The sequence below is a fragment of the Jaculus jaculus genome, chromosome 6 (genome assembly GCF_020740685.1).
Source record: "Jaculus jaculus isolate mJacJac1 chromosome 6, mJacJac1.mat.Y.cur, whole genome shotgun sequence".
Classification (NCBI taxonomy): Eukaryota; Metazoa; Chordata; class Mammalia; order Rodentia; family Dipodidae; genus Jaculus; species Jaculus jaculus.
The window spans coordinates 61,023,465-61,041,848 of NC_059107.1; the positions used below are offsets into that span (position 1 = coordinate 61,023,465).

At 40.9% G+C, this 18,384-nt stretch overlaps 1 protein-coding gene across 1 annotated transcript; it reads left to right on the plus strand.

The window, feature by feature from the left end:
- The first annotated feature begins 407 nt into the window (after positions 1–407).
- Dusp11 (dual specificity phosphatase 11) lies at positions 408–17,782 on the plus strand. Its single transcript, XM_004668279.2, has 9 exons — positions 408–625; positions 2,817–2,892; positions 3,723–3,854; positions 10,297–10,420; positions 11,947–12,007; positions 14,323–14,369; positions 14,761–14,836; positions 15,184–15,360; positions 17,503–17,782. Exons 1-9 carry the CDS (start codon positions 525–527, stop codon positions 17,696–17,698), a joined length of 990 nt encoding a protein of 329 aa, XP_004668336.1. The 5' UTR covers positions 408–524; the 3' UTR covers positions 17,699–17,782.
- The last annotated feature ends 602 nt before the right edge of the window (positions 17,783–18,384 follow it).

Below are 18,384 nucleotides of genomic sequence, written 5' to 3' on the forward strand. Positions count from 1 at the left end.
GATAGATAGAGAGAGAGAGAGAGAGAGAGAGAGAGAGAGAGAGAGAGAGAGAGAGAGAGAGATAGATATAGATATATAGATATACAAATTGAAAAACATTTGTTGTGGAAAAAGTATGTTTCTCATGAATAAGGAGACATATGTATGTGAAGGTAAAATATTTGTGAACAATGCACACAGTGCAAACACTTGAAAATGTCGTGAAGAACACACACGGATGGGGACTGTGGGACTTAACCTTCCCTTCCCTGAATTTGAGTTCCTGGGAACTCACGCCTGCACTGCGGGCCTCCAGCTTTAGAGGGCGCTCGATCCGCCAAAGGCCTGTAGACAAACCTGGCGTCTGTCATTGGCGTGCTGACGGCATCACGCCGGGCAGGGGCGCACGCGCACTAGGAGCCGCTCGGACGCTGCGTGGGTGGCTGAGTCGGCGCTTTATATCCGGCTTCCTTTTGTGGCCCTCGGTCGGCGTACTGGCCGCTCTGACTCGTTCGCCGTTGGCTGGGCGGCCTCTTGGGGTCCACATGAACCAGTGGCATCATGGCCGCTGTGGCTGGGGTCGGGGACGGGACTTTGCTGGACGTCCCTCATCCAAGCAAAAAGGCAAGAACAACATCCCGGAAAGGTAAGTGCTGTGGTTCCGGGGCGCAGCCGGTCCGGCTGGGAGCGGCAGGACTGAGGGTCCATGTCTCCCCCGCGCCCCTTTTCAGGCCTCGGTCCTGCGTGCTCGCCGCGCCTCCGCAGCCGCTGGGAAGGGACGGCGTATGGGATGCTCCGGGATCGCCGACATCTTACTAAAACGAGGCTCTGGCCATTACTGCTCGGCTAGACCCCGGAAGGAGTGTTGTGACGTGGGACTGTTAGTGTTGGGGACACTCCTTAATTAGCACAATGGATCGTCCTCCAACGCACAGCGCCTCATTGTTATTGTGGCACATAAAATGTGAGTGGTAAGGCCTACATTTGAAAAACACCCTTCCTCTCCCGTACTCGACTGAGATTATCCATGGAAAGTTGGCTTACATTGTTTCCAGCCCCAGGAGACAGGAGGTGTCATTTAGGGATTTTCCTGTGTACATTCAGTTAATTACTTTGGAGACTGTTCATAGTTCTTGGGATATTTTTCTCGCCATCGCACACTTCATTAAGTGCATTATTTTGTCTCCTGACTATGTTTAGAATCTGCCAACTTCCCTTCAGCGTGGTAGTGCAGATCTTGCCTGACCTATTATAGTAGATGACTCCTGCAGACCTCCACTTACCTAGAGATAGGCTGACTTGGAACTCACTCTGTAGTCCCAGGCTGGCCTCAAACTCACAATGATTCTCCTATCTCTGCCTCCCAAGGGTTGGGATTAAAGGCCTGTACCACCACGCCCAGCCTCTCAATGATATTTTTAACCCCCTTAGCTCACTTAGAACTCACTGTATTCTTTGAGTTACTTAGAACTCACTTAGTAGCTCAGCCTGGTGTTGAACTCATGGTGAGCCTCCCACCTCAGTCTCCTGTGTATTGGGTTTAAAGACATGTGTCACCATCCCTGGCAAGAAATCTTTTTTTAAAAAATATTTTTAATTTTCGTTTATTTATTTAAGACAGCGAGAGAAGGAGAAAGAGGCAGATAGAGAATGGGCACACCAGGGCCTCCAGCCACTGCAAATGAACTCCAGACACATGTACCACCTTGTGCATCTGGCTATGTGGGTCCTGGAGAATTGAACCACAGTCCTTTTGGCTTTGCAGGCAAATGCCTTAACCGCCAAGCCATCTCCCCAGCCCCCCTTTTTTTCTTAAAAAAAATATTTATTTGGGTTTTTGTTGTTTTGTTTTTTGAGGTAGGGTCTCACTTAGCCCGGGCTGACCTGGAATTCACTGTGTAGTCTCAGGGTGGCCTCAAACTCTTGGCGATTCTCCTACCTTGGTCTCCCGAGTGCTGGGGTTAAAGACATGTGCCACCACACCTGGCCATATTTTTTAATATTTGATAGTTAAGGCTAGGTATTATCAAGGGTACATATGTTCCAATTATGCCTGGTTTTGTTTGTTTGTTTTGTTTTGTTTTTCAAGGCAGGATCTTACTCTAGCCCAGGCTGACCTGGAATTCACTATGTTGTCTCAGGGTGGCCTCAAACTCAGTGATCCTCCTACCTCTGACTCCTGAGTTTCGTTTCCCCCGCACCCCCCCCCCCCAGGTGAGGCCTCACTCTAGCCCAGGCTGACCTACCTCTGCCTCCCAAGTGCTGGGATTAAAGGCATGCACCACCACACCCAGCTATGTCTGTTTTTTTTGTGGGGGGGGTTGGTTTGGTTTTTGGTGGCTTTTTAAAAAATGTTTTCAGTGTATTTTATTTACTTGAGAGATAGAAAGAGGCAGAGAAAGGGAGAGAGAGGGAGAGAAAGGGCGTGCCAGGGCCTCTAGCCATTGCAAATGAACTCCAGATGCATGTACCCCCTTGGGCATCTGGCTTACATGGGTCCTGGAGAATCAAACTAGGATCCTTTGGCTTTGCAGGCAAATGCCTTAACCTCTAAGCCATTTCTTCAGCCCTATGCCTGGTTTTAAAATGGCATTTCTTACTTGTGGAGAAACCTTTGTGCTGTTATGTTGCTTTGTAACTGTTTTCAAGATGGGAAAACAAGATGAAGAAAAGTATAGGTTATTATAAGGACAAGATAAATAGTTGAGTGGCAAAAGGTAAAGGAGGGAGAAGGGACATGCTGTGTGGGCCAGGGTCCCCATCATGAAGGTTCCTTTGTTTGATGTAGAAAATCAAGCCTGACAGGCAATTTGGTTAACAAAAATCATGTCTAATAGGTGGACAGACTATCTCCCAGTGGGACAGCGGATGCCTGGAACTCGTTTCATTGCTTTCAAAGTTCCTTTACAAAAGGTAAGCAAAAGGTAATTCAGTGTTCTTTCAGAAACTTAAACTCACCATGTAGAAGGCTAGTTCTCAACCATGTCACTCTCCTTTCTGTAGAAAACATTTCGTAATGTCCCCTTTACTGTCCTGCAGTGAGATTTACAGACAAATGTGATCTACTTCCATATATAATTTTAAGGAAAATAATGTAATATCCTATAACATAACATAAAAATTAAGCCAGGCATGATGTTACATACCTATAATCCCATCACTCTGGAGGCAGAGGTAGGAAGATCGCTATGAGTTCAAGGCCACCCTCAGACTACATTGTGAATTCCAGGTCAGCCTGGGCTAGATTGAGACCTTGCCTCCAAAAAACAAAAAAAAGGAAAAAGAAAGAAATCTTTATTGTATTTGTGAAATGGAGTTAGGTTCTAAGGCCTAGATAAATAGTACTTTATTGTGGGGAGTGGGGAGTTGATGAAAGGTTGTTTTTTTTTTTTTTTGTTTGTTTTTTTCCGAGGGTGGCCTCGAACTCATGGCAATCCTCCTACCTCTGCCTCCCAAGTGCTGGGATTAAAGGCATGTGCCACCATGCCCAGCTGAAAGGTTTTTTTTTTTTTTAATCTTAAAGTTGACTAGAACATTCCAAAGACATTCAAGAAGTGGGACCCAAATGAAGAATTTTATATATCTATATCTCACAGTGAGCCGTTTCCTTCCCATCACTTGGTGAGACTGCCATAAAGCTTTCCTGTGTGTCTCGTTGTATGTTATTGTGGGGCTTATAAGAATGAATAATGTCTTATAGAACTATTGGCACACTGTCTATCTCTTACTTCATTCTCTGACAGAAATTTGAGAAGAAACTTGATCCAGAAGAATACTTTTCTCCTCTGGATCTTTTTACCAAAATCCAAGAGCAAAATGAAGAGCTTGGACTGATAATTGATTTAACATATACTCAGCGCTATTATAAACCAGAGGTAAGTATAACCCTTAGTTGAAAAGAATTTTCTTCATTGTGATGCATGACAATTCACAGTACTTTTCATTCCATGTGTAACAACCTGGCCTCCTTTCTGGGGCAATGATAATTTTAAAAGGAACCAAATAGTTTCCCTAATTACATGTTTGGGTTTTTTTGTTGTTGTTTTGTTTTGTTTTTGTTTTTTGAGGGAAACCCAACAGACTGGCCTGTTTTTATTCTATGTGAGAGAGAAAACTGGGGTGTCAGGGCCTCCAGCCATTATAATCGAACTCCAGACTTTGCGTACTTGCATCTCCTTGTGTCTGGCTTACATGGGACCTGGAGAGTAGAACATGGGTCCTTAGGCTTCTCAGGCAAGCATCTTAACCGCCAAGCAATCTCTTCTGCCCTAATTACATGCTTTTAGTTTCTGTCTCAAAATTATATTGGAGGTCAGGCCTAGTGATGAATACCTATAATCCCAGAGTTTGAGAGCCTGGGGCAGGAGGATTATGAATTCATGGCCAGTTTGGGCTACATAGTGACACTAAAAAAACAAAAACAACACAACAGAGTAGATTGGAGAAATGAATTGAATTTTAATTTTTGTAGCCATTACCTAAATCTCTTTCATTAGCCTGAAAAACCCTCCTAACCATAAAGCATTAATTCCTTCCCTCCTCCCACCCCACCCACCCCAGACCCTAGTAATCTGTAATCTACTTCTATTGCTGTAAATTTGCCAATTCTAGGTCCTGTCATATAATAGGATCATGTAATATTTTTTTCTTTTCTGTTTGGCTTATTTTATTAATCATGTCTTAAAACTTCATTTATGCTGTAGCACATATAATCTTCTTTCTTTTTATGGCTGAATATTGCTAAGTATATGCCATGTTTCTTTTATATCCCTATCTGTTTTTCCTATTCTATTTTTGTTGTTGTTTTTCGAGGTAGGGATCACTCTAGCCCAGGCTGACCTGTAATTCACTCTGTAGTCTCAGGTGGCTTAGAACTCATGGCACCTCTCCTACTTCTGCCTCCTGAGTGCTGGCTATTTTTTTGTTTGTATTAAAGGAAATACGTATAGTTTCATCTCTATATTTTATGCATTAATATACATGTGTATATTAAAATATAATACTTTTTTGTTATTTTAAGATAAGGCTTCACTCTAGCCTACGTTGACCTGGAATTCACTATATAGCCCTGGCTGGCCTTGAACTCACAGTGATCCACTGATCTCAGCCTCCTGAGTGCTGAGGTTAAAGGCATGTGCCACCACATCCAGATATAATACATTTTTCTTTATTTATATTTTCACTTTTTATTGACATCTTTCATACGTTTAGACAATATACTATTATCATAATCTCCTTCCCCCTCCCACCACCCTCTGCTTCCCCTCCCCTATGTCCCTTCCACTGAATTCCTTCTTTCCAGTTAGTCTCTCTCCCTTTTTTTTTTTTTTTTTTTTTTTTTTGAGGTAAGGTCTCGCTTTAGCCCATGCTGACTTGGAATTCGCTATGTAGCCTCAGGCTGACCTCAAACTCAGCAATCCTTCTACCTCTGCCTCCTGAGTGCTAGGATTAAAGGTGTGTGCCACCATTTGTATAGAGAGAGTGAGAGAGAATGGGCGCACTAGGGCATCTAGCCATTGCAAACAAACTCCAGATGCATGCAACTACTTTGTATATCTGACTTTATGAGGATACTGGGGAATTAAATTTGGGTCGTTAGGCCTTGCAGGCAAGTGCTTTAACCACTGAACCATTTCTTTAGCCTTCTATTTTTTTCTTTTTTGAGGTAGGGTCTCACTTTAACCCAGACTGACCTGGAACTCACTGTGTAGGCCAGGCTGACCTCAAATTTACTGATCCTCCTACCTCTGCCTTCCCAAGGGCTGGAACTAAAGTCATGCACCACCATACCTGGCTATTCTTTTTTCTATTTTTTAATTTTTGGTTTTCCAAGGCTAAGTTTCACTCTAGTCCAGACTGACCTGGAATTCACTGTGCTCTCAGGGTGACCTCAAACTCACGGCAGTCCTCCTACTTTTGCCTCCCAAATGTTGGGATTAAATTGCCTCCCAAGTGCTGGGATTGAAGGCATGTGTCACCACGCTCGGCTCTGATTCTTTTTTCTTAATGTCAACTCTTTAATATGTTCAAACTTGAAACTGTCTTCTAAATGCCCTAAAAATTATCTTTCTATAATAAGTTGTTTAATCTATAGATTCCACTCCATGTATCTTTTCATTTTCTTTTTGTCCCTTCTGATTTTTTTTTTAATTTAATTGAGCAGAGAGAGACGTGAGAAAGAAAATGCATGAGTGTCCCAGGGCCTCCTGCCAGTGCAGACAATCTCCATATGCGTTGGCCACTTTATGCATCTGCCTTTACATGGGTACTGGGGAGTTGAACCCAGCCTAATAGACTTTGTAAGCAAGCACCTTTATTCACTGAGCCATTTTAACAGCCCCCAGTTATTAATTTTTTTCTTTGTTTTTGTTTTTCAAGGTAGGGTGTCACTCTAGCCCAGTTTGACCTGGAATTCACTATGTAGCCTCAGAGTGGCCTCCAACTCACTGTGATCCTCCTATGCCTCCCAAGTACTGAGATTAAAGGTGTTTGCCACCATGCCCAGGTCTATGCCAAAAACAAACAAACAAACAAAAAACTTATTTATTTGAGAGAGAGAGACAGAGAGAGAGAGAATGAATATGAATGAATGAGAATGGGTGCACCAGGGCCTCCTGCTGTTGCAGAAGCACTTCAGATATATGCATCATTTTATGAATCTGGCTTTACTTAAACCTGGGCAATCAGTCTTTGCAAGCAGGTATACAGATTTTAATTACATCTTCATTTGTTGGTAGCAAGTTTTCTTTTTTAATTTTTTAAAAGTGATTTTATTTGTATTTAGTTATTAAAGACAGAGGAAGAGAGAAAAAGAGAGAGTGAGAATGGGCACGCTAGGGCCTCTAGCTACTGCACACAAACTCCAGACGCACGCCACCATGTGCATCTGTTTTATGTGGGACCTGGAGAATTGAACTGGGGTCCTTAGGCTTCATAGGCATGCACCTTAACTACTAAACCATCTCTCCAGCCCAAGTTTTCTTTTTTAATTTTTCAAGGTAGAGTCTCGCTTTAGCCCAGTCTGACATGGAATTCATCATGCAGTCTCAGGCTGGCCTTGAACTCATGGCAATTCTTCTACTTCAGCCTCCTGAGTGCTGGGAGCTAAAGCGTGCATCGTCATATTCAGCCCCATTAGCAAGTTTTCTTGGCAGTTGATAGTTGGACTAGCTTGATAAGTTTTAGGATTTATTTGATCTTTTCTCTTTTCCTTCCTTTTCTCTTCCCACCATCTCCATCCTTCCCTTGTTTTGCTTTATTTCATTTTTTATTTATTGACTTTTTTTTTGAGCTAAGGTCTCACTCTAGCCCAAGCTGACCTGGATCTCATTCTGTAGTCACAGACTGTCCTTGTACTCACAGAGACCCTCCACCTGCCTACTGAGTTCTGGGATTAAAGGTGGGAGCCACCATGCCTGACTTGATTTTTTTTGTTTTTTTTGTTTTTTTTTTTTTGAGGCAGGGTTTCACAATTAAAGGCATGTAGTCACACTGTTGTTTTCTTCTAATATTTTTTATTTAAGACAGAGAATAGGTACACAAGGGCTTTCTGCTTCTGCAAATGAACTCTAGGCAAATGCGCCACTTTGTACATCTGGATTTTGTTTTGAGACATGGTCTGACTGGCCTAGTACTTCCTGGTTCCTAGTTTCAGCTTCCCAAATGCTGGAATTGACAAGTGTGTACCATAGCACTTGTCTTGAGTATTTTCTCTCTCACTCGCTTTTTTTTGGAGACAGCTCATTGCAGCTTAGGGTAGTCTCCAATTTGCTATGTAGCTAAGGATGTCCTTGAACCTCTGGTCCTCCTGTCTTCACATGCCAGGATTATAGGTGTGTGTCAACATGTTTGGGTCCCCCCTCCCCAGTATTGTGTGTGTATTTGGGTTCTTGCTATGTTGCCCAAGCTAATTATGAACTTCTGCCTCAGTCTACTGAATAGCTAGGACTACAAGTATGTGCTATCATGCTTAACACAAGAGTTTCAGAGATGATGTGTTCTTCAACCAGGGGGCTTATAATAAATAACCATTATTACATGTGGTATTAGCCATTATAATGATTGATCTGTTAATTTCTTTGGTGCTTCAAAAGTAATTTCCTTTTTCTTTTTCTTTTTGAGACAGGATCTTGCCGTGTAGCACAGGCTGGCTTCGAACTCAAGATTCTCCTGCCTCAGCCTCCCAGGTGCTGGGATAATAGGTGTATGCCAACATTCCAGGCTTTAAAAGGTGAAATTTATCATTCTTCTTTTGTTTATTAAGGAAATTCCCATTCATTTTTTTTCTTAGTTTACACAGGCAGTTTTCAAAATAATTATGGTTTACTAATATCCTCCAGTGGTATGAGTCAGGAACTCTACTGCAGTTGTTTTTCTCTTTTTCCTTTATTTATTTGAGAGAGTGAGATAAAGAGTTGGGGGGAGAGAGAGAGAGAGAGAAAAAAAATGAAAATGGGTGCACCAGGGCTTCCAGAAACTGCAAGTGAATTCAAGACACGTGCACTACCTTGTACATCTAGCTTACATGGGCCCTGGAGAATTGAACTGGGATCCTTTGGCTTTGTAGGCAAATGCCTTAACTGCTAGGCCATCTCTCCAGCCCTTTATTTATTTATTTATTTATTTTATTTTGTTTTTTTTGAGGTAGAGTCTTACTCTAGCCCAGAATGACCTGGAATGTAGTCTCAGGGTGGCCTCGAACTTACGGTGATCTTCCTACCTCTGCCTTCTGAGTGCTGGGATGAAAGATGTGCACCACCATACTGGCTTTTTTTTTTTTTTTTTTTAACAAGCAGGCCAAGTGTGGTGGCACCTATGGTAGGCTTTTTTAAAAAAAAATTTTATTTTTATTTTTTAATTTTGAGATAGAGATGGAGAAAGAATGGGTACACTAGAGCCTCTGCCACTGCAAACAAACTTCAGATGTATGCACCACCTTGTGCATCTGCCTTATGTGGGTACCCTGGGTCCTTAGGTTTCACAAACACCTTAATTGCTAAGCCATCTCTCTAGCCCTGCACTTGTTCTAATTGGAGCACAAGTTGTGGCCCTCTGTATAGTTGAAGCTTCTCTGTTTGGCTACTAAGACCCATTGACACACCCTGCTTATTTCAATCACTTTTTTGTTTGTTGACCCAACCTGACACAGCCTTTTAAGACATTTTCTTTATTTATTTGACCTGGGGGTGGTAGTTATAGAGAGAACAGGCACACCAGGGCTTCTAGCCACTGAAACAAACTCTAGACTCATACACCACTTTGTGCATCTGGCTTTACATGGGTAGTGGGGAATACAACCCTGGTCCTTAGGCTTTGCAGGCAAACACCTTAATTGCTGAGCCATCTCTCCAGCTACTGACTCAGCTTTTTACCAGAGTTCTTTGACTCCTTTTATTGGGAATGGTATTTAGAAATATAATCTGAGCTGGGTATGGTGGCGCATGCCTATAATCCCAGCACCTGGGAGGCTGAGGTAGGAGGATTGCTGTGAGTTTGAGGCTACCCTGACACTACAGAGTGAATTTCAGGTCAGCCTGGGCTAGAGCAAGACCCTACCTAGAAAACCAAATGAAAGAAAGGAAAGGAAAGGAGGAAGGAAGGAAGGAAATCTGAGTACTACATTGTTGCCTTTATCATCTCAGTACTGAGACAAAGCACCCAACCAATAGCAGCCTACGTATGGAAGGAAATGGTTTATTTCAGCTGTTTGGGGGTCGGGGGAGCTTCATCATGACAGAGAAAGCATAGCACAAGCAAGATGGCAGGGGGAGGAAGAAGTCCAAGTGAACTAGCCAACACCCAGTAGCTGCAATCTGCACCCAGTGACACACCTCCTCAGCCAAGGCTCCGCTGTGCAAAGGCTCCACCAGTGGGGGTTGAATATGAGGCTGAATTGCTAACACATGAGGACATTTCACATTTAAATCATCACATAGATGAATTCATTGCCGACGTTGAGGCTTTTTGTGTGGACAGAGCTTGTATGTGTAAAATACATCATGAGTTTATGCTGGGATTTCCCATTTAAACTCAGTTATAGGATTTTACTTAACCAGCATAATTTTTAGTTATACTCTGTGTCCTCACTCACATGGAATTTTGTATGTTTTGCATAGCAATTGACTATCCTGTAGTTCTAATAAAAATCAAGTGATATTTTCTGGTTGGAAAAGCTTTGGAAGAAGTAGGTCTTTGGTCAGAATTGCTGACTTAGTAAGTTTATTATAATCTGTTAGTTTGTATTCTGGCTCCTCTAATATTTTAATTATTTCCCTACAAATAAAATAATACATATTTTTCTTGGTTTTTGCCTTATAGGAATTTCCAGAAACTATTTCTTATATAAAAATTTTTACAGTTGGGCATCAGATACCTGATGATGACACTATTTTAAAATTCAAATGTGCAGTTAATGATTTTTTAAGAGAAAATAAAGACAATGGTGAGTTCTTGAGAGTTTTCCCTGTCTAACCTTCGGTGTGCATTTTGAATGGTGTTGGAGTGTTTTGATTTTTTTTAATTATTATATTTATTGAGGGAAGTACAGAGCCAAAGAAAGATACCCATGTGGCTAGAGATCCCATGTGGAGGGCCTGGGGAAAAGAAAGTGCCATTTGAGGAGCTGGAGAGGATAAAGAACCCATGCAGAGAGTAAGTCTAAGGGGCCCTCCCCGCTGGGCTTGAGCCCAGCCGAGGGAAGAAACTCATCCACAGCTGGAAGTTCCCAAGTGATGAGCAAGAGAGAGAACAGTTTTGATATTTTAACATTATGACATTAGGTTTGCTGTCTTTGAAAACATTGTGGTGAAAGTGTTAGATGATACTAAGAAGGTATTTTTAGTTTTCCTATTGGTCACAAAGAAACAGTGTTACTATTAGAAAGTGACCTAAGAGTTGGCCAGATATGCTACTGCACACCTGGAACTAGAACTCTAGAAACTGACTTAGCCTGTTGTAGTGGCTCACACCTTTAATCTAGCACTTGAGAGGCTAAGGTAGTAGCATCACTGAGTTTGAAGCCAGCCTGGACTACATAGTGAATTCCACATCAGCCTGGGCTAGAGTGAGACCCTACCTCAAAAAAACAAAAAAGGAAGGAAAGTGACTTTAGTGAGAAATACAAACTAAACTCATTCATTCATCTAAGTACTTGAATGGGAGCTGAGCATGGTGACACATGCTTTTAATTTTAGTACTTGAGAGGCTGAAGTATGATTTCTGTGTTCAAGCAAGACCAGCCTAAACCACAGAGCGAGTTTCATTTCTGTCTGGACTACAATGAGACTCTGCCTCAGTAAAAATTAAAAAAAAAAAAACACCAAAGACTTGAATGGGATATATGTAATACAATAAAAATATTTCTTTGGTTACAGGATGAGTTAGAAAGTTAAAAATTTTTGGGTCTAAGAGGTGCAAAGGTTAGGAGTAAGGCAATCCTTTAGGAGTACAACAGTAGAGTTGCTTCTTTGTTATACATATTTACCTTATTTCTGCTATTTATCCACTTTGAGTATTGTATTTATATTTAGCATCAAAAGTGAAGGTTGAAGCTGGGCGTGGTGGTGCATGTCTTTAATCTCAGCACTCAGGAGGCAGAGGTAGGAGGATCGCCGTGAGTTTGAGGCCACCCTGAGACTACATAGTTAATTCCAGGTCAGCCTGAACCAGAGTGAGACCCTACTTCGAAAAAAAAAAAAAAAAAAAGTGGGCAGAGTTCATTTGCAGAGGCTAGAGGCCCTGGCGTGCCCATTCTCTCTCACTCTGTCTCTCTCTCCCTTTCTCTCAGCCTCAAATAAATAAAAATAAATCTTAAAAAATAGTTAAAAAAAAAAACAACCCAAAAAACAGAGAGAAAGGAAAAGGGAGAGGGAGGGAGGGAGGGAGAGAGAGAGAGAGGAATGAAGGAGACATATAACTAAAATCAGGTGTATCTGCTTCAGTTACTAAACTGTGTTTTTTGTTTTATAGACAAACTTATTGGTGTCCACTGTACCCATGGTTTAAATAGGACTGGTTACCTCATCTGTAGGTGAGTTGCCAACTCTAGATACAAATAGTGTTGAAGTTGTTATTGTCTAGTTACAATGATAATGTAAGCTTAAATATACAAAGCAATATTGTCCCACATCTAGAGATTATCACCATTAATAAGTTATACTTTTAGAGTTCAGAAATGCAGATACAAGCACATATATGTCTATAGCATATGTAAACATTTTCATTTTTTATTTAATATGTGGCAACATTTTTCTGTGCAAGTACTTAGAGATTTATTCTTCTTAAAGTCTGCAAGTTTCATTGCATACTGATAAACATGAAAGCTAGATGTTTTGAGTATTATTAAACTTATTGATGAGCATCTTTGAATACTTGTTTCGCTGTCCCAGAGACAATTTGACTCAAAATAGAATTCCTGAGTCAAAAAGTATATATTCTGATACTTTTAATGGATATTCCTATACTGTACCTATTTCTGTTTGTCCATTTTGAAAATATTTATTGAGCATCTGGTAGGTATTGTACTGAATGTTAGTGAAGGGATGCAACCTGCCTTTCAGACTAAGTAAGAAAGAGTGACACAGTAAATACAGAATTAAAGCTGACAGTGCTGAGAAGGAAAGGAACATAATACAGTGAAAGCATTTGAGCTCATCAAGGAGACAAGAGCTTTCCAGGGGAGGTTTAAACGAATACCTGAAGCTTGAATTGGTGCTGAGTAGGGATACTAAGGAGAACTGTGGGCTTAAGGAGCACCAAACATGATATAACACATGGTGTTGGAGAAAGTGGGCCTTATAATGGAGCTAGAAGTGTAGGTAGGAGCTAAAGCTAGATCACACTAGGAGTGTTATTAGTTTGATTTTTTTTGTTGTTGTTTTTGTTTTTGTTTCACTCTAGTCCAGGCTGATCTGGAATTCACTATGCAGTCTCAGGCTGGCCTTGAACTCGCAGAGATCTTCCTACCTCTGGGATCAAAGGTGTGCACCACCCTACACAGCTTATTTTGTTTGTTTCTTTTTGTTTTGTTTTAAATATTTTATTTATTTGAAAGTGAGAGGAAGAGGCAGAGGGGCTGGAGAGATGGCTTAGCAGTTAAGGCATTTGCCTACAAAGCCAAAGGATCCTGGTTTGATTCTCCAGGACCCGCGTAAGCCAGATGCACAAGGTGGCACATGTGTCTGGAGTTCATCTGCAGTGGCTGGATGCCCTTGCACATCCATTTTCTCTCTCCCTCTCTTTCTCTCTCTCAAATAAATAAATGAGAAAGAGGCAGAGAGAGAGAGAGAGAGAAAATGGATGTGTCAGGGCCTCTTGCCACTGCAAATGAACTCCAGACGCATGTGCCACCTTGTTCATTTGGCTTACATGGTTTCTAGGGCATTGAATCTGGGTCCTTAGGCTTCACAGGCAAATGCCTTAACTGCTAAGCCATCTCTCCAGCCCTTATTTTGTTTATTAAGAACAGTAGAAAACTATTGATCCTTATCATCTTACTATTGAATGCAGAATGCCCTGTAAAGGTAGAAGCAAGGACTCAGGCTAGGTTTTTGTAGGAATTAAAGCATAGTGGTAACCTTGATAAGGATGTGCTATCATTTTGGTGAAAAGAAGTGGCTGTATTCTTTTTGTTTTGTGTTGTTTTTTGAGGTAGTCTCACTCTAGCCCAGGCTGACCTGGAATTCACTATGTAGTCTCAGGGTGGCCTTGAACTCACAGCAATTCTCCTACCTCTGTCTCCCAAATGCTGGGATTAAAGGCGTGTGCCATCATGCCCTGATGAAGTGGTTGTATTCCTGAGGTAGTTTAGGTAATATCATTGTCAGTACCTGGTGGTAGGTTGAAGACAATAAGGAAGAAATGGCTGATACTGATAGTGACTCCTGTTTCTGACCCAGATAGTTGGTTACTCAGTACTTTTTAGACATGTTACTATTTTCCCTATTTTGTCTTTTATATGTTACTGGTTTTTGATAGTCTGACATATTAAGAAAGTCTCCTTTTGTTTTTAGTATACAAAACAGTTTTATCAAAAATGAGTATTGATTTTTTTTTTCAAATATCTTTTAAACATTTTCCAATCTGGTCATATGTTTCTTTCTCTATGAGTTAAGCTGCTATGTTAATGTAGTGCTTATATTAATGATTTTCTAAAATTGGATCAGTTTTTTGCATTTGGGATAGTCTTTTTGTGGACATGGTATTTCATTCTTTAATAACTATTGGATTAGTGTGTTGATACTTGGGATTTGTATGTCTTCATTTGTAAGTGCCATTGGACCTTTTTTGAAATTTTTTTTTACCTTTTTGTATACATAAGTGACCCAAATTATGTTGTTTTGTTAGATATTTGATTGATGTAGAAGGCATGAGGCCAGATGATGCAATTGAATGTAAGTATGAGGGGTGTCACTACTTTTTCCTTCTTATAAAAGCTAAAGGTGAAAATATAGAGGAATTTCTCAAATTTTGAAAAAAATAATTCATTTTTTCCAATATAAGTAAAAATTGATAAAAGAAAACCTCTTGGGGCTAGGGAATAACTCAGTGGTAGAATGTCTGTTTAGCATGTATATATGAGACCCTGAGTTTGATCTCCAGCACCAAAAGAAAGAAAAATAACATAAGGTAATACTTTGGCAAAAGTTTATAAAGGAACATACCTGTAAGCAGTAAGGTATAACATTCCAAATAATTAATCAGTGATTCCAGCTTTGGTTTGCTTTCTCTGGGAAAGATTTGTTTTTTACACAATTATTTCTAACCAGTTCATCTATTCCTCAGTATTCAATAGGTGCCGGGGGCATTGCATAGAAAGACAAAACTACATTAAAGACCTTCAGAATCGTCATGTTAGAAAGTAAGTCTTATTTATTTTTGATTTTTCAAGGTAGAGTCTCACTCTAGCTCAGGCTGACCTGGAATTCACTATGTAGTCTCAGGGTGGCCTTGAACTCATGGTGATCCTCTTACCTCTACCTTCTGGATGCTAGGATTAAAGGTGTGCACCACCACATCCAGCTTGTAAGTCTTATATTTTTACGTGTGAGGTTTGTAGTTTTGGGAGATCACTTTTTTATACTTTACTTGCTAGGGGAAACCAGGAATGAGGGGGGGTTGTTATTTTTATAAGTCAAAATATATGGCTACTAAATTGGCAGCTAAAATTGGAAACCAGTAATAATGTGTGGAATTGTTTTCTTTGAGGAATTGGTATTCTGGGATGCCTAGGCCAGGTTTTGAAGACTCAGCTCATCTCATGGAACGAGTCCACTCCACTAAAAGGCCTGTTAACCAAGGACCTAGGAACAACCGGGCCTGTGGTAATCCACCACCTTCCCGGCGTTTTCACACCCAGACCCAAAATGGGCAGCAGTCATTCAGGTACCTATGTTTTTCCTTTTTCTAGAACTGAAATAGAAACTAATACTAAAGGGGCTGGAAAGATGGCTTAGCGGAATAAGGTGCTTGCCTGCAAAGCCCAAGGACCCAGGTTTGACTCCCCAGTACCCATGTAAGCCAGATGCACAAGGTGGAATGTGCATCTAGAGTTTGTTTGCAATGGCTAGAGGCCCTGGCACACCCATTCTCTTATCTGCCTCTCTTTCTGTAATAAATAAAATAAATTTTTTTTAAAAAAAGAGTAAATAAAACTAATAGTATGAATCAGTGGAAATACGTTATGATAGAGCCAGGAGTGGTGGCGCATGCTTTTAATCCCAGCACTCGGGAGGCAGAGGTAGGAGGGTTGCTATGAATTCGTGGCCAGCCTGGGAATACATATGATCCAGGTCAGCCTGGGCTAGAGTGAAACCTGCCTCTGGAAGAAAAAAAATGTACGATAATGATGAGCAGTTGATGGTTTCTTATTGATCAGTGTACATTAGTTTATCATTTTACTTTGTATTTCAGAAACTCCCATATGGGTGGGCAACTAATTCAGACTGCCAACAGGCCTGCTTCCTCCCCCATCCCCACCATCCCGTTCCCCTTCCTACTCAGGGACAACTGGAAAGGAACATTGAGATTTCTCTTGTTTTTACATGTAGTTTAATGGGGCAGGAGAGGTGACTCAGTTGTTTAAAGGCTCGTACTTGCAAAGCCTGACAGACTAGGATCAATTCCCCAGCACCCACATATGCAGATACAGATGCAGGTACACAAAGTGACATAATCATGTGGGGTTCATTTACAATGGTAGGAGATCCTGGTGCACCCATTCATACTCTCTTTCTCAAATACTTGATTTTGTGTGTGCCTGTTTTTGGGTTTTCGAGGAAGCCTCTCTCACTGTAGCCCAGGCAAACCAAGAATTCACCAAGTAGTCTCAGGCTGTCCTTGGACTCATGGCAGTCCTCCTACCTCTGCCTGGTCCAAAGTGCTGGGATTAAAGGCATGTGCCACCACACCCAGCATGGTATTGTTTTTGTTTTTGTTTGTTTGAGATGGGCATTATCAAGGTAATTGACTAATGTGATTATGGAGGCCAAGAAGGCCCTCAACAGGCCATCTGTAAGCTAGTGAGGCTCAGTCCAAGAAGAAAACCTCAGACTGATTGAGGTATGAACTGGTAGACTGAATGGGAAAACTCTGCTTTCAGTATGGGCAGACACCAATCAATTGGCTGGGATTGCAGTCAAGCAAGGAGGCAGATAAAAGGCAAATTTGTCTTCTGCCCTTGGACACTGCAACTCTAGCAATAGCACTTCCCACCTTCCACTCCAAGGGTCTTGCTTTTGAAACAAATCCCAATTGTCTGAACATGTTACATGTGCCATTACTATAGTTTTTCTATACTTATTGATTAGTTAATACACTTATTTATAAGGCAAAAGCAGTTCTGAGGACTGGAGAGAAGGCTTAGCAGTTAAGGCACTTACTTGCAAAGCCAGAGGACCCAGATTTGATTCCCTGGTACCCATATAAAGCCAGATGCACAAAGGAGCACATGTGTCTGGAGTTCAATTTTCAGTGGCTAGAAGTCCTGGTATGCCCATTCTTTCTTACTTCCTCTGCCTCTCAAAAAAAAAAAAAAAAGCAGTTCTATGATTTCAACTGACTCTATTTTATGTCAAGCCATCCATACTTTTAAAGTGAAAGTATCTGATTGACTAGTGTGCCATGTGTTTATGGAGGGAAAGCTCTTGAGAACCAGTGCTTTCCAGAGCAATGGACAAATTTGGAATGTAGGTATTGTCTTTTTTTTTTTTTTTTGCGGGAGGGTTCCATGCTGGCCTTGAACTCAACATCGATCCTCCTACCTCTGCCTTCAGAGTGCTGGAATTAAAGGCATGTGTTTCCATGCTTGGCCTAAATGTGTTCTTAATTTACTTTTATAACATCCTGTGCACAAGGAAGGAATTATTGTTCCATTTTGCAACAAGTGGAGAAATAGAAAGATTTAAGTATAAGCAATTTATATACTGAAGTAATCCAGGTAGGAAAGAATAGAATGAGAATCTTTGTATTATTTTATAAAAGCTTATTATGTTAGTTCTAATATTGGTTTATTACTTTGTGTTTAAGAAAATGTTCACAAAACCAGAGTGCTTACCACAGAGGCCACATCCCTCCTCCTGGTCCTGCTGGAGAAGACTACTCCCAAAGAAGATACTTATGGAACGTGAAGCCAAGTAGTAGTCAAGCTGCCCAGAATAAGAAGTTGTATCCAGGCAATTACCAGAGATTCTCCTATCCCACCTACTGGGGATGGACCAAATGATGCACACCTGTCCTGGCAGGCTACTGAGATCACAGCTGGACTGAAGATAATTGGATGACTTAATAAAATAGAGCCAAGGAGGTCTATTTAGGTCAAATGAGTTTTTTTTTTTTAAACATTTTTTAACATTTTTAAATCTTTCATTACTCCTTTATTATGTGTTCAGATTTCAAGATGAATTGCACTAATATTTACATCTTTTGATAGATGCACAGTAATTATAGCAGTTGTTAACAAAACTTTGATTCTAGTCTTAAATTTTTTTAAAAGAAGATATTTTAGACCAGATAAACTATTATGAAGACTTCCCTTGCAATTTTTTAAAAAGTTTTATTTTACTTATATGTGTGTGTTTATGTGTGGACATGCCAGGGCCTCTTGCTACTGCAAACACCAGATGCTTCTGTGACTTATTGCATTTGGCTTATGTGGGTGGCTTGGGAATTGAACCCAGGCTAGCAGGCTTTAGAAGAAAGCACCTTTAACCACTGAACCATCTTCCCAGCCCTGACAGTTATTTTTTTTGTTGTTTTCTGAGGTAGGGTCTCATGTTAGCTCAGGCTGACCTGGAATTCACTATGTAGTTTCAGGGTGGCCTTGAACTCTTGCTGATCCTCCTACCTCTGCCTCCCAAGTGCTGGGATTAAAGGTATGGAATTATTTTATTACTTATTTATTTATTATTT